Here is a 14,027-nt window from a genome sequence, read left to right as displayed (position 1 = left end):
GCTTCAGAAAAAATATCCCCACAGCATATGCCCAAAGAAGTAGGATAAATTGAACTTCCCTTTAAAACACAACAAATCAACAGAAATCAAAGGTCAGGACCAGCAAAGACCAGCACGAACTGCATCTCCACTCCACATGTATCACACCTACTCATAACACAGTCAGCAAAGGACAGGATTAGAGAAGGAAGCAATACTGTATTTAAACAGGAAAAAATATTTATCAGCCTTAAGATTTCACATATTTTATCCAGCAATAAAACGCGTTCTTTAAATAAGGAACGGAGCTCTGGGAATAGATAGTCCTTTCCTATCTATAAGTGTTGTTTGTCTTCAGCATTGCAGTATAAAAAAAAAAGTGCTGCAAAACCAGTAAATAAATAGCCAATGTAAGTTTGATGAAAGATTGGCTCAGAAGACTGCTTTTGGCCTGAATAGAAAGATATGCTTTCATCCTGTTTTGACTATACTCATACGTTTACCTAACATAATTGGATGTAGTTAATATTGCAGGAGCCTTCAAGCAGCGCACATTTCCCTCATTAGTGGGTTTAAAGCCTTAATGATATCTCCTGTGCTGCAGAAAAGCCCAATGTAGGCTTTAAAACTGATTGGCAAGTTTCAACAGGAGAAAAACTGGGGGAAGGGAAGGCAAAACCTAATAAAACTCCGATCTTGTTTTCTTCAGTCGTTTAGAAAAGAAAATTTTGCGGAATGATAGAGGAAAGAAAAAAAAATGTGAGGATAAACTAGCCAAAAAAGATAATTTCAAAATTTGATCTTACAGCAACTCAAAGAAACGTGGAAGAAACAGGGACTGGGTAGAAAGAGGGAATGTCCCTTCACATACCTGACACACACTGAGACACATACATACTTAGTCCTACACAAACTCCTTCTGACATAAGCAAGTGCATACGCACAGGGCATTGTCAAATCAGCATCCTCCTACACCTGCAGCAAAACCACCTTTTTGTAGTTTCATTATGCAGCATTTTTTTCCCCCTTTAAGTCTCAATAGAGTTGGCAGGGAAGCCTTGCATCTAAGAAACAGAATGCCACAATATACCATTAACTAAGTACATTCAAAGGGTTTGGGTTTTTGTTGTTTGTTTGTTTTGTTTTTGTTATTGACTAATTTTGACCATTTTCCAGGAACAGAAATTTCACAGGCTGGTTTAGTTTCAAAAGAAGCGTAATTATGTACAGCTGTATTCAGTATTTCTTAACTGCCTCGAACAATCAGTGAAAGGGAGATTTGCACACATTATCAGCCACTATCATTAGTGCTGTAAAGTACGTAATCCATCTGGTGTTCTGGTGTCTACCTAGGAGCAGGTATTGAACCAATGATGGCTGCAGTATAATAGCATAAAGAAAGAGCATTAAAAACAAACAAAACAACAGAGCAACCCTAGTCATTTCTCGATACCAGATTGTCCTTGTGTTTGTGTTCCCCCATGGTTTTGCAAACCATTTTTACTCGTATAGGCGTGGAGAGTGGAGAATTAAAAATGTAAATTTCATCAACATGCAGTTTTGCAGTCTTCAGAGGGGAAGAGGTAGCAGGATACCATGGTGATGGCAGCACTGCAGCCCATTAATAAACCAGAGAAAGACTCAGGGATAGATTCAAATACTTAGACCCATGCTGAAAAATAACTCACTTTATAATAAATCCTGTAAAAGATAAGATGACTGTGCATCTCAACATCAGCCGTGGTCTCAACCTACTGATTCACCATGTCTTGATGGGGGGCAAGGGAAGAGGAAACTTGTTTTTAAGCCTTCTAGCCTCCTTACAGTCAATTGCATTGCTTTTATATTGCCAAGGTTTATGGCCCATAGCATCTGAAAACAGACAACCCATGTCTGGAAAAGAGAAAAAGTAGAAAGTTTTTATATTGTATTCCATCTGTGTATAACCCGTCTGTTTCCACCATCGCTGCTAGCCCTTCCTACAGGAGGGATCAGCTGGTTTTATTTGCTATCTTACCTGGAAATGTGACAAATGTTAGTGTTTGCTTACTCAATTAGAGATTCATAAATCTCAGGCAAACAAATTCACGTGACCTACCTGGACAACAAAATATTAGCCGGTTAAAATAGCACCCTTACAAGAAGTGTGGCCTTCTCCAAGTCCAACTACGGTCTGACCACCACTGCTGGGGATATGCTGACCTCTTGCAAGAGAGCTCCCTCCAGCCACGACAACACAGAAAACCTTCCTCAAACCATCTAAGTAATCACTCAAAGGAAATAAAATGTCAGTTAGAGCTTCTCCTCTTTAACAGAGAGTCTTTCCAAGTCAGTCAACCAGACCATCCTCAAACTAGTTGGACTGAACTACAGTCTGCATTTTTAGATTGATTGCTTGTAAGCCGTTCTGTGGCACTCCAAACTATTGTTATTGATATCTTCCTAAACTTTCAGAAGTCTTTACCAAATACCTAAATGCATGAGAAGAGACTGTGTTCGCCCTCTTTACCATGCGAGGCACAGAAAAACAAAGGCTCCTATTTAAGGGAACGTCCCCATTCTGGACAGACTATTAATAAACATACCTAGGTAAATACACACTCATGGCCCACTGAATTAAATGAGACATAAGAATGTGCGTAGAAGTAAGTAAATGCTAACATCTATTTATGAATAGTAGTCAGCAGAGGCACATGCCAGGTGTTCAAGGTAAGTACAAATGAGCTTTCCCACTTTGCAGGACAGAGATTTCACTTGTTTTCCTGTTCTGAATTAGAATTACAAATAAAAATTACAAACTTGAGAGAAGATAATCCTCAAAATACATTCAATTGAATCTGTTAATATTAACTTTACTACTTTAGGTTGTTTTTAAATACTTCAAAATAGAAAGTTACTTGAAAAAAAAGAAAAAAGAGCTTTTCAATAAAATTTTTTTCCTCTACATTTCTGAAGCTTCTTTTAAAAACAAACAAAAAAACCTCCCACCACAACTGTTTGAATTAACAGATAAACCAAATCCCAACCCTTTGCCATCAGTTCTGAAGCACTAACATTCACTAATGATAATGTTCAGCTGGAAATTCCCAACATACTCTTTTACATTTGTTAAGGTGACAAAGCACTTCCTAAATGATTTGCCCTTGTGAACACAGGAATTCTGTAGCAAAGCCAAAAACTGAGCTCAGAGCTCCTAAATCCCAACCTAGAGCCCTAACCACAAAACCAGACTTCATCTCACTGGGATTCAGAGGATCAGGTGGTTCCCAGAACACGGTCTACTAATATGTCAAGTCTTTCTCTAAGGCTAACTGAAGCCAAAGTCTGATTAATTTTACAGTCAATAGCAGTGATCATTTGACAACATTAGTTTTGTGCTATTAGCTTCAGCATATGGGGAATAAGGGGCAATTTGTTGTGCATGCATAAAAAGACATACACAGTCTGAAAGAAATGACCCTCTCAATATTTATTATTTTAATTTTAAGGTGTCTATTGCAAGCATATGCACTGCTACTTTAAAACATTTAAACAAAACTGGATTTAAGTGCTCAGAAAAATTAACCAGCAAGCTCTGAAAGCAAAAAGTGGAAAGAAAAAAGAAATCCAGAATTAAAAGCTATTTTACCAGGTTAAGAAGGTGGCAAAATAGTTACATATACATTGACCAAGCTAGAAAGGTATCCTAGTATGTCTAGAAGACAGCCGTGGAGGCACACTGGGGAAAGAAAGCAGATTTATCATTATGGTTGTTGAGCCTACGAGCTCCTGCTCCGGTGCGGCCCAGTGAGAACCATCAGGTCAAAACAAGGATAAGAGCCCTTGCTCAGCTCCCTGGCAGGGACTGGCACTGGAAAATCACTCAGGCATCTGGGCTCACATGGCTGTACAACAGCACCCACAAATATGCAGTCAAATAAATTAATATTAAACAGTTAAGTGCTATACAGCCAAACGCATTCCCTGCTAGCATAATTCCCTTTCTATAATGATGCTGTACCAGCCAAGATTTCAAACCAACTATGATCTAGCAGCTGTAGAAAACTGCTAAGCAAAAAAGTAAATCTTAATAAATTCATTGCTTGGACACCTTTTCACTTATCCTCGTAAGGCACAGAATGATTTTTGGAAGCACTGAATATTCTCAGCTCAATGAGACCGAGCCTTATTGTACACGTGGCAGGATCGACACTTGCTTGAATTTGTCCTACAAAGGGAGGGAGGGAGGAGAGAACTTCGCAGCTCGGCATCACAAAGAACTGGATGTTCAAGGCATGGCCTGCCATCAGGTGTGATGGCTTTGCTGCATCAGGAACTGAAATGTCACCACACATGTACAGAGAGGCATATTTTGTGAAGTTTCCATAATAAGAGATGACACAATTGACGTCCGCAAGGCTCTAGTGAGTACTAGAGATTCAGCATCTCCTCCAAACACAAAGAGATCCCAAATCAGTATGTATGCCTCTGTATGCATCCATATATATACACAAATATGCATGCATGCACACATGCAGGTGTAACAACTAATCCAGGGATATGTTGACTCCAGAAGCGTTATGGTGGTCACCTTCCATGTCCTATGTGAACCCAACAAAAACCAAGATGAAACAAGAGGAAGGAATGGGAAAATGAAAACACATATCTAAAAAGACTGAGGCACTGAACAAATTTAAAGCACATTCCTTCCCTCTGCTGCCACAAAAAACAGCTTGTTTTTAAAACTAAACATCACAATCAAATTATTAGCACACACTGGAACATCACTTGTGTACTAAACTATCCCGCTGAACAGTCATTTTAAAGGGTGGAAAAATGAAGATCTTATTATACATATGTCAACTTTTTTTCTCATTTGTTTGAATCATTTTCCAAATATTGACTTACCCACTGTCATACTGTGTGTCACTAGTGCTCCAAACTACGTGCCCATGTGAAGGTGAGCCTCTAACAAAGCACACTCATCATCTGTTTACAAACTGAGTTCATCGCACTTTGCAACAACAATTTGGAAATAAACTAAGAAATTCACATGAAAGGATGATGATGATGGCATTGACACAACCGGAAATAATCCTAGGACGTTTAATTTGAAGAAAAGAAACATTTCTAAAACAAACAACCAAGGGTACAGGGTCAAGACAGCATGTATATGCGTCTTTTGGCAACAGTACACAACTCTTCATTCCTTAACTATTTGTACATGACATGTCTCCAAATGAATACGTTAGTGAGTTTATTTTTCAAAACAATAAACCATACTTGTGAGAGAGGGACTGAAGAAACAGCCCAGCCCATAAGCTGGATCAGACTATGGGTTTGGATACACAACTGAATTACCACTGTTTACTGAATGACAGCACATCAGCAGGGCTGCTGCGTACAGGCAATGCCTGTACTCTAAAAATCAAGGCAGAAGGCATCAAGATATCAGATTATCTTGATTATCTTAAGGCATCAAGATTATCAGATCTTAGTGGGCATGGTGGTGTTGGGTCAATGGTTGGACTCGATGATCTTAGAGGTCTTTTCCAACCTCAATGATTCTATGATTCTATGATTCTAAGATCTTGCACAAGACATGCAGGTGACCCTTTACTTGCAAAAGGCCAAGAACACATACATACATACACACACAGACTCAGCTCCTGAGGCAGCACACTGAGCTGTTTGAAGCCAGTTGTGCATCCCAGCCTGGCTCTGGAGATGCATAATCGCTATCAGTTGGTGTAGGGTCATCTGAAGTTAATGGAAGTACGCTGATCTATGCTGGCTGAGGGCCTGACCCAAAATTCACAGAATTACAGGATGGCTGAGGTTGGAAGGGACCTCTGGAGGGAATCTTGTATCAAATTTGGATAGAACTTTTGATAGAGCAATATAAACAGACACTTTTCTTGCCAGTACTGTGTCCCCTAACAAGAGGCCAGAAAGCACAGCCAATGCAGGTACGGCAACTGTCCTGGACCACAGCTGAACAAGATGCAGAAAATAGGCTCCTTCCTATTTCGTGGCTGTATTTTATTTGTTTAATGCCACAGGTAGGCCTGAAGTTTTACAGATTTAGCAAAATAAAGTTGAGGCCAACAGCTTTGGCAGATTCTACATGTGAAAAGAATAATCATGTCCCACACAGATGAACTAGGAGGAGGGGAAGGGGAAGGACAGACAGAAGCAAGAAGAAAAGCAGCTCGGGCAACTGTCTTTTCCTTCAAGAGGATACAAGGAATTCATACTGCCATGTTATATCAACTTCCATGCTACTTTTTCGTTCTTACTTGTCCTGGTGTCAGCTGGGATAGAGTTAATTTTCTTCCTAGTAGCTGGTACAGTGCTGTGTTTTGGATTTAGGATGAGAATAATGTTGATAACACACCGATGTTTTAGTTGTTGCTAAGCAGTGCTTACACCAGTCAAGGACTTTTCAGCTTCTCATGCCCTGCCAGTGAGAAGCTGGGAGGGGGCACAGCCAGGACAGCTGGCCCAAACTGCCCAAAGGGATGTCCCATACCATATGACGTCATGCTCAGTACATAAACTGGGTGGAGTTGGCCGGGGGGCGGTGACCACTGCTCAGGAACTGGCTGGGCATCAGTCGGCGGGTGGTGAGCAATTGCGTTGTCCATCACTTATTTTGTATATTCTTTTATCATTATTGTTATTATTATTATTTTCCCTTCCTTTTCTGTCCTACTAAACTGCCTTTCCCTCAACCCACGAATTTTACTCTTTTTTCCCCTATTCTCTCTCCCATCCCACTGAGTGGGGGGCAGTGAGCGAACGGCTGTGTGGTGTTTAGCAGCCTGCTGGGTTAAACCACAACATTATTTTTACCACTTCATTATTATTTGTTGTTAATCCATTGTTACTTTTTCCACTGTAGCAGCAAAGCTCCTGATGAGAAAACAGTGATGACAAACCTTGACTAGCCAGTACTTACCTTTGCCTTTGGGCTCACTGATCCACATTTTTAGCAAATACTTTGGCCTGCAACTTCTGAATCATTTAAGTTACGTACCAGGTAATATCTCTCTTCACATTGCTCCATCTTAACATTCTGCTCCTACATTTTTAGAAGTACGGTTTAATGATTCTCAAGTACTAATTCAAAAACAAATTTTCAATGCAGAAATTAAATACAATCTGAAAACAGATTATGTATCATTATCCCACCTGGCAGAATGCAACAAACATCATAAACCTATCTCACTCACAACACAGTAATGCAGCTAAAAACGGTCTTAGTGCTCTTAAAAGAAAACTTCTATTCAAGAGACAACTTACCATAGTTGTAAGAAAAAGGTATAATTTACTGCAGCACAGCCCTGCCTAGAATGCTGGCTGAGGTTTCCATGGTTAACCTAAATTAAAATCAATTCCATATTTTTTGGCAGAAGGTCTATAAGCTAATTTTCATCTTTTCTTCTTCAACTATAATTAAAAACATAGGGAAAAGACTTCATATGCCTCAAGTATGAAGGTACATTACAGTAGACATTTTTGTTTTTAAATGGCTACAATGCTCACCTTAATCAAGTCAAAATTAAGTGGGAAAGTAGAATGTCATTATTGCCTTCTTGTGATTATAGAGTTAACGATAAATACACCCCACGCCTACAGGGGAATAACACCCTGCATGCTAGACTTGGTCGCTTGTTCTAAAAGGAAGTGAACCTTAATGCAGATTTGATCTGTAGTCACCATACACTACTGTCGCAAGAATTACTAATCAGTAACTCAGAAACAACAGAAGAGGGCAAAGGAACCTAAAAGGCTTTTTACAGCAATATTTGAAAGATATTCATAGTAAAGATGTGAAATGTATAATATCAAAGAGAAACATAATTGCATAAAATGAACAGGAGTTTGGCTTCCATTTACATGCAAAATCTACTTTGTCCATATAATAAGTGAGCAGATACGTTCAATGTGAGAGCAGTGTACAGGTGGTACAGGTCTCTCTGGATGTGGAGACAGGACACAAGATGCTTCCAAAAGAGTCCTCTCAGCAGATTAAAACCACCTTGATTCCATAAAGGTCTTCTGACGACTTCCCAGCAAGCTCAAAGGCATGACATCATATTATAGACAGCTTTAATAAAAGCTCGGAGTTCACTGAATCATCATCTTATCCACTTCTATCAAATACATCATCCACTGTTTGCAACCCTTTACAAGTTCTATTTCCCATTGTCTCTTACTCTAATATATATATATATAAAGATTAATTGAAAGAACAGCAAAATAAACATGGAATATAAACTTTTTCTACCCCCTAATACCCTTAGCTTTTAGAACTAGTCCTGCACAGCCTGCAACTTAGTGACGCTTTGTTAACATATGATTGCTACAACTGCTACAGAGCGTGGTGAATAATCTCTCATTGTGGCATTCTGCGTTAGATAACTCAATTTCACCACTGGTGGATGAGGTACAAATCTTTATTTTGGAAATGTATTTGGGGGGGTGGGGAAGAAAAGCAAAGCATGGTGGCTTTTCCCAAGGCCTGTTCAAACCCAGTGGTCTCACCCCCTTTCCCATCCTTCTCATCCTTAAAGACTGACACTCCTAAGCTAAAAAAAAGGCTTTGTGTTGAAATAATAAGCATGTGCCATGTCTGTTCTGAAAGATATTAGCCTAGCTTTGTGAACAGCACTGACTCCAAAGTCAATCCTATAACCACTCATCAGTAGACCATTTGGGGAAGGAATGGGTAAAATAAGGCAGGGGGATCTATATTGCATTTTGAATTCTCCACCGGCAAATAGAAACCCTCACTTAAAGTAGAGGAGCTTGCTTTGAGTAATTTTAAAATATACAAACAGAAGCAACCCTATTAAAAGTCTTAAAATGACATTTATTCAGTCAATATGAGAAGAAAGAATTCTATTACTTGGAAAGTGCTTTTCTCACTCTCACCTTTCAACCATTATTCACATACAACCAAAATCACATCTTAATAAATTCCATTGGCCTTCATTACATACCATCCAGCATTATTTATTTTCGTATCGAATCGTTAGTGTACAGGATAGCCGAACACTTCACGGAGAGAGCTGATTGTGAATTAAAGAGGAGGGACAACTTTCAGTGTGAAAATTCAAGAGGGGAAAAAGATCCCCAGGTTAGATGTGGAAGGACCCAGAAACAGAAGGCTGCTTATCTTCAGTAGGTGAAAAGCAATGGCTGGAACAGGGGGAACAGTGGAAAGTGAGAAATAACAACACTCAAATATTGCAGCTGTGTGAGAAGACCATGGAACAAGCAGATGAAAGCACATAAGATGAAGCAAGTTCATTTGAATTAGACTCATGGGCATTAAGCAAGCCAGAAATAGCAACAGTGCACAGGGGGAAAACTGTTCATTTTGTTAAAGAGAGGGCTAGGAGTTAAATTTTCTCATCTGCCACAGGCTTTCTGGTTAGTGGCGGGGATGTCACTCAGTCTGTGCCTCAGTTCCTTATCCATAAAGCAGGATGCTGTACAGAAAAGCCACAAATGGTTCAGGGGACAGGCAAGTGATAAGGGTAAGATATGAACCTACACAGACAGCTATACCTAACAGATCCCTGATGAAGAAAAAAAGGGAGAGAGAGAAAGAGACTGGCTGTAGTGACCTGACCTACCTGAATTTTAGAAAGGAACACAAATGTTACAGACCATGACAGATGGATGTACAAGAAGAGAGATAAACCTCTGACCATAAAAGCCTGAAGAGAAAGAAAAATTTCGCCAAATAAGAAGGGTGACAATGCACAGACAGATATATTCAAAAGACAAGGCTGACTAAAATTAAGAGCAGAATGAATATCTGAATGTACCCTCAAAGGAATGCTCTCTAATTTCAGGGAGGTGTTATTTGGGCACCAGCTACTGCTATGAACAGTGGGTAGTCTATTCCTATCAAATATACAGAAGAAAAGCATGGGAAAGTTATAGACAGGAAGAAATAGGGTTCCTGCTTGGGGGTGGAAGAAGGGAAGGGGTGGGAAATTCCTTCAAATATAGAGAAAATGGGGAAAAGACCCTTGCCACACACAACTTCAGCCTAAGAAGCTTGCACACTGGGATTCTTCCATTTAGATGTGAGTTATAGGCAGAACAGAGAGCGACTGGTACAAGTGGTTATTAAGTAAGATACAGGTAGTCACAAGATGAACCTCATGTACCAAAAGAAGCAAGCAAAGGAGACAAGCAGCCTGCAAACAGACTGTCTGGTTGCACAGAGGATCAGAGGGGCAGAGGAGACAGACAGCTGATCAGAGATGAAATTTTCCCTGAGGGCACAAACAACCCTCCTGAATACATGTGAGTTTATCTGAGCAGATTTGAGCATACAAAGGGGCCAGGAGGAAGCAGGGGATGGATGGCACTGAGGCAGCGTGCGGTCACAGTGACAGTATTTCCTTGTAAAATGCTGAGAAACTGCTGGAAATCTTTACTATCCCTCTGGCCATTCCCCCCTCATTAATTGTTCTAACCAGTACTTGAAAACGAGCTTTTTAATATATTTGTGTATACAGATAAGTAAAATAAGTAACCAACAGCATATGCATAAGTTCTTGCTAACCCCAAATTCATTCTTTGCTATTTGTTATTGTCAGAGTGGTAAGTATGACAAAGCAACACGTTAGCTGCAGGAGGCATGTCCCTGTCCCAAGCAGCCTGCTCCTGCCTTAGAATGTCTAAAACCACAAAACAAACCATGGGTGGGAGAAAGCAAATCATGCTGTCCCCATGTTACAGACTGAGAACAAAGAAGAGAGCTAGCAAGTGATTTTCCCAGGATTTCACAGGAGGTCAGTGGCAAAACTGGATATTGAAAGCCTCTCTCTTCAGCATCCATCTGGTGCCTCAGTCACAAGGGCATTGTATCTCTCTTAAGGACATTCTCTTTCATCCTCAGAGTATCCTGGTAAGAGGAGTCTTTGACTGAAATGTATATAGTGAGTTTATATACCTTCAAGTTTCATCGAACCATGCTGTACTTCTTTCCCCCTCTCTATTTCCAGCTCCCTTGCAGTCACTTTTGGTCTGACCTCAAATTAACAGTACTACCACCTCCGTCCACAAAGCCAACCTTTCTATCTACTTACAGTTCTGTTGGTGAAGTTACTGAAGTCTGTCACTAAGATTTGCTTGATCATCTCTGGTGTGGAGACCACCACAAACATCTGGCGACCAATGTAGTACCTACAAAGAAAGAAAGTAGAGAGTCATTTTAGCAGATAATGTCAACCAGAGAACCGTCACCTGCCCTAAAATACCTCTGCTGGCTTGAAAACACTTGCCATGAATAAATATCACAGAAAATATATTCCCTTGGGTAAATCAGTATCTTTCCCCATCTCTCTCAACTATTAAATTAAGATGCATGGTCCTGGAATTTAAAAGAAACAGCTTAAAACCTTTTACTGACTAATCAAGACTCAGCGAACATTTTAACATACAGGTTTACACACTCTATGGCTCACTGTGAATTCTGTACAAAGTGATGTAGTACCACTAAACCAATCTACAGAGGGGCAAAACATTAGTAACCAACAATGCAAACAATCATGAAAGACCTACAAAATCGATTATCCCGCAGTCAGCCACATGAAATGTCTTTGCATGGCAAAGCCCCGTCTACACAGAGCCTTTCCAGAAGTCCCCCCAGCGTGGCTGCAGTAAAGGCACATTTCCACCACTTCTACTAGCACTGAAACTAGCACAGACCCCAGGCTCTGCATTACCACAAACACAACCATCTAACAGATACCATCTGAACCTTACGTTGCATCAATGAGGAAAAAAAAAGAAACAAAAAAGAAAAAAAAAAGGTTCACCAAGTATAAAGAAATTAATAAAACTTTAGAAGAAGACTGGGTGACAGGGGTCTCTCACTCTCTGCTCGTACACCCTCTATCTCCCACTTCCAGTTTAATCTGATCTTTGGAGCCAGGGTCTGTCCTTGGGGGACTTCACACTATTGTGGATGCTGCAGAGGTACTGGGACCCACCCCAACCCACAACTCCTAGGGATGCAGAGCTCCCTTCTCCAGCAGCATTCCCCCCCAAGGCCCATGGGCGCTCCGTGCTTGGCTGCTTTGCAGGGGGAGAAAGGAGTACCACCAGCAAGCAGAGGTTGCCTGCAGTCCCTACCTTTGCCAATTGCTGGACCAGAAAGACTATGCAGGCGGCACTGCCATTGCTCTGCCAGGAGAGAGGAAGAGGATGCTGGAGGCAGGCACAGGAGGGCAGTTCAGAGCAGAACACAAGAGCAATACCACAGATGCTGCAATACCATGGTAATATCAATGCCTAATCATTTTGGGGATATAGTTTAGTATCAATACATTGCTTATCACCTGTCTACATTGCAGCAACAGAACAGACAAGCAAACCCTGGGCTGAATTAAATTTAGTTCCCATGGAGGTTCCCATGGCAATGAAGCTGCAGCAGCACTGATTTCAGCAGGGGCAAACAAGTCAGACAAATATCTTGATTCCAAAGCAGGGTTTCACAGTCCACCTTGAACCCCGTACCACCAAAACTCATAACAAACAAATGGCAGAGAAGAACAAGAAAATAATTTTCTTCAGGAAGGAAGAGATCTTCTTTTCTTCTCTGGTGGGTTTCAAGAGGGAACTGTTATTTCCCAGATCCAACCCACAGGCTCCACTTGAACCTTAGATACAGGTTGTATGTTCTATTAAAATAAACCTTTTTCACCTCTCCCAGTTTGCTAAACCACAGCAAAGTAGCTGTCTGTTAATGGTCAAACTTTTCTTCAGAATCCTAAGAGGTGCCTAAGAAAGAGCTGAGGCCTCATTTCAAAGAGTGCTTTGATCACAGTCTTTGGCAAAAGAGGATAACGCCCTACATGCCCCTTCCCCATGTACAACTTGTACAATTCCTCTGGCATTAGAGAGGCAAAGCAAGCTCCCAAGGCGAAGACCTGTGCTGCTCCAAACCTACCCAGCATGATCAACCATGAATGCTGACCTCTCACACTCACACCTTGCTTTTCTCTTCTCCTCTCCAAGTTTACCAAGTTTCTTGTCTCATTTAATGGTTAGTGACTGATGGTCCTCCAACAGACAGCTTTTCATAGGGACCAAATCCCTAACACCAGATTCCAAATCTGAATCAGAAGCTGATTATGTCTACCCAGACAGCTTAACCCTGACTGCCAAGAGGCACTACATGATACATCATGCAAAGCACATGTGGGGGTATGTGTGGGAGAAATTTCTAGTTTATTTCAAACTTGGGAAGTTGCAGAGCTCCAGCTCTGGTCCACTGGAATAACAGGACAGTACTCACAGTCAGAGCCCTTATATCATAGTACACTTTGTGCTTGAAAGCATTCAAGACTAAAATTTGGGACAGGAGCATCTCCTACTCAAGTTGCTTTTATGAGAAAGTGACTCACAAGCCAAGTTTATGCAAACAAATCTATTCATCATCCTCCAACTCAGACCAGTCACCCAAACTCCCAGTTCTGCTTCCACAGCTAAGCTCTTTCTTTTTTATTTACTCTTCTTTAACTTTCTATCTATAGGCACCTGTTTTTCCCTTCCTTATCCAGTTATAAATAAGGGCAGAGAAGGACAAAGAAGAGAAGGGAAAAAAATCTCCTAAAATTAATGAACTGAAAATACTGAAAAAATATCTTAAATTGCTTTTTAAGCAAAGTTCTGCCTGCTTTTAAGGAATGACTGCTGTAAAGCGCACACAGACTACCATCTTTTATTGTATCCCAGACAGTAAAAGCTCTCTCCCTGGCTTTTTTCCATTCTCCTACTTTATGTACATAATCTTTCTAACCTTTTCTGGGACACAAGAAGAAGAGGGTGCATATGGACATGCTTTGGAAGTCAAAATCCACAGGCTAGGAGCACGACTTCCATGATCTTCCCCTGAAGTTAAGGAAGAAGGACAAGAACAGCTAAGAGTGAAACAAGATCGTCTGAGCTATTTTATTTAGCAAGCACAGGTCCAGAACCTGCAAAGCCACCAGAAATATGCTTAACTAAGTTTTAACATATTTAAAATCCTTTGC

The 14,027-nt window shown here is 40.6% G+C and overlaps 1 protein-coding gene across 1 annotated transcript in view; it reads right to left on the bottom strand.

Moving 5' to 3' along the window:
* The window catches only part of TBXAS1 (thromboxane A synthase 1), a 198,592-nt gene that overhangs the window by 68,711 nt on the left and 115,854 nt on the right, over positions 1 to 14,027 (bottom strand). The window contains exon 5 of the mRNA XM_019474392.1: positions 11,076 to 11,172. Within this exon, the coding sequence (XP_019329937.1) occupies positions 11,076 to 11,172 (97 nt within the window). The remainder of the gene's footprint in view (positions 1 to 11,075; positions 11,173 to 14,027) is intronic.

The sequence above is a fragment of the Aptenodytes forsteri genome, unplaced genomic scaffold (assembly GCF_000699145.1).
Source record: "Aptenodytes forsteri isolate BGI_AS27 unplaced genomic scaffold, ASM69914v1 Scaffold56, whole genome shotgun sequence".
Lineage (NCBI taxonomy): Eukaryota > Metazoa > Chordata > Aves > Sphenisciformes > Spheniscidae > Aptenodytes > Aptenodytes forsteri.
Note: the sequence above shows the minus strand (reverse complement) of the source record. Positions and strands in the feature narration are given on the sequence as shown.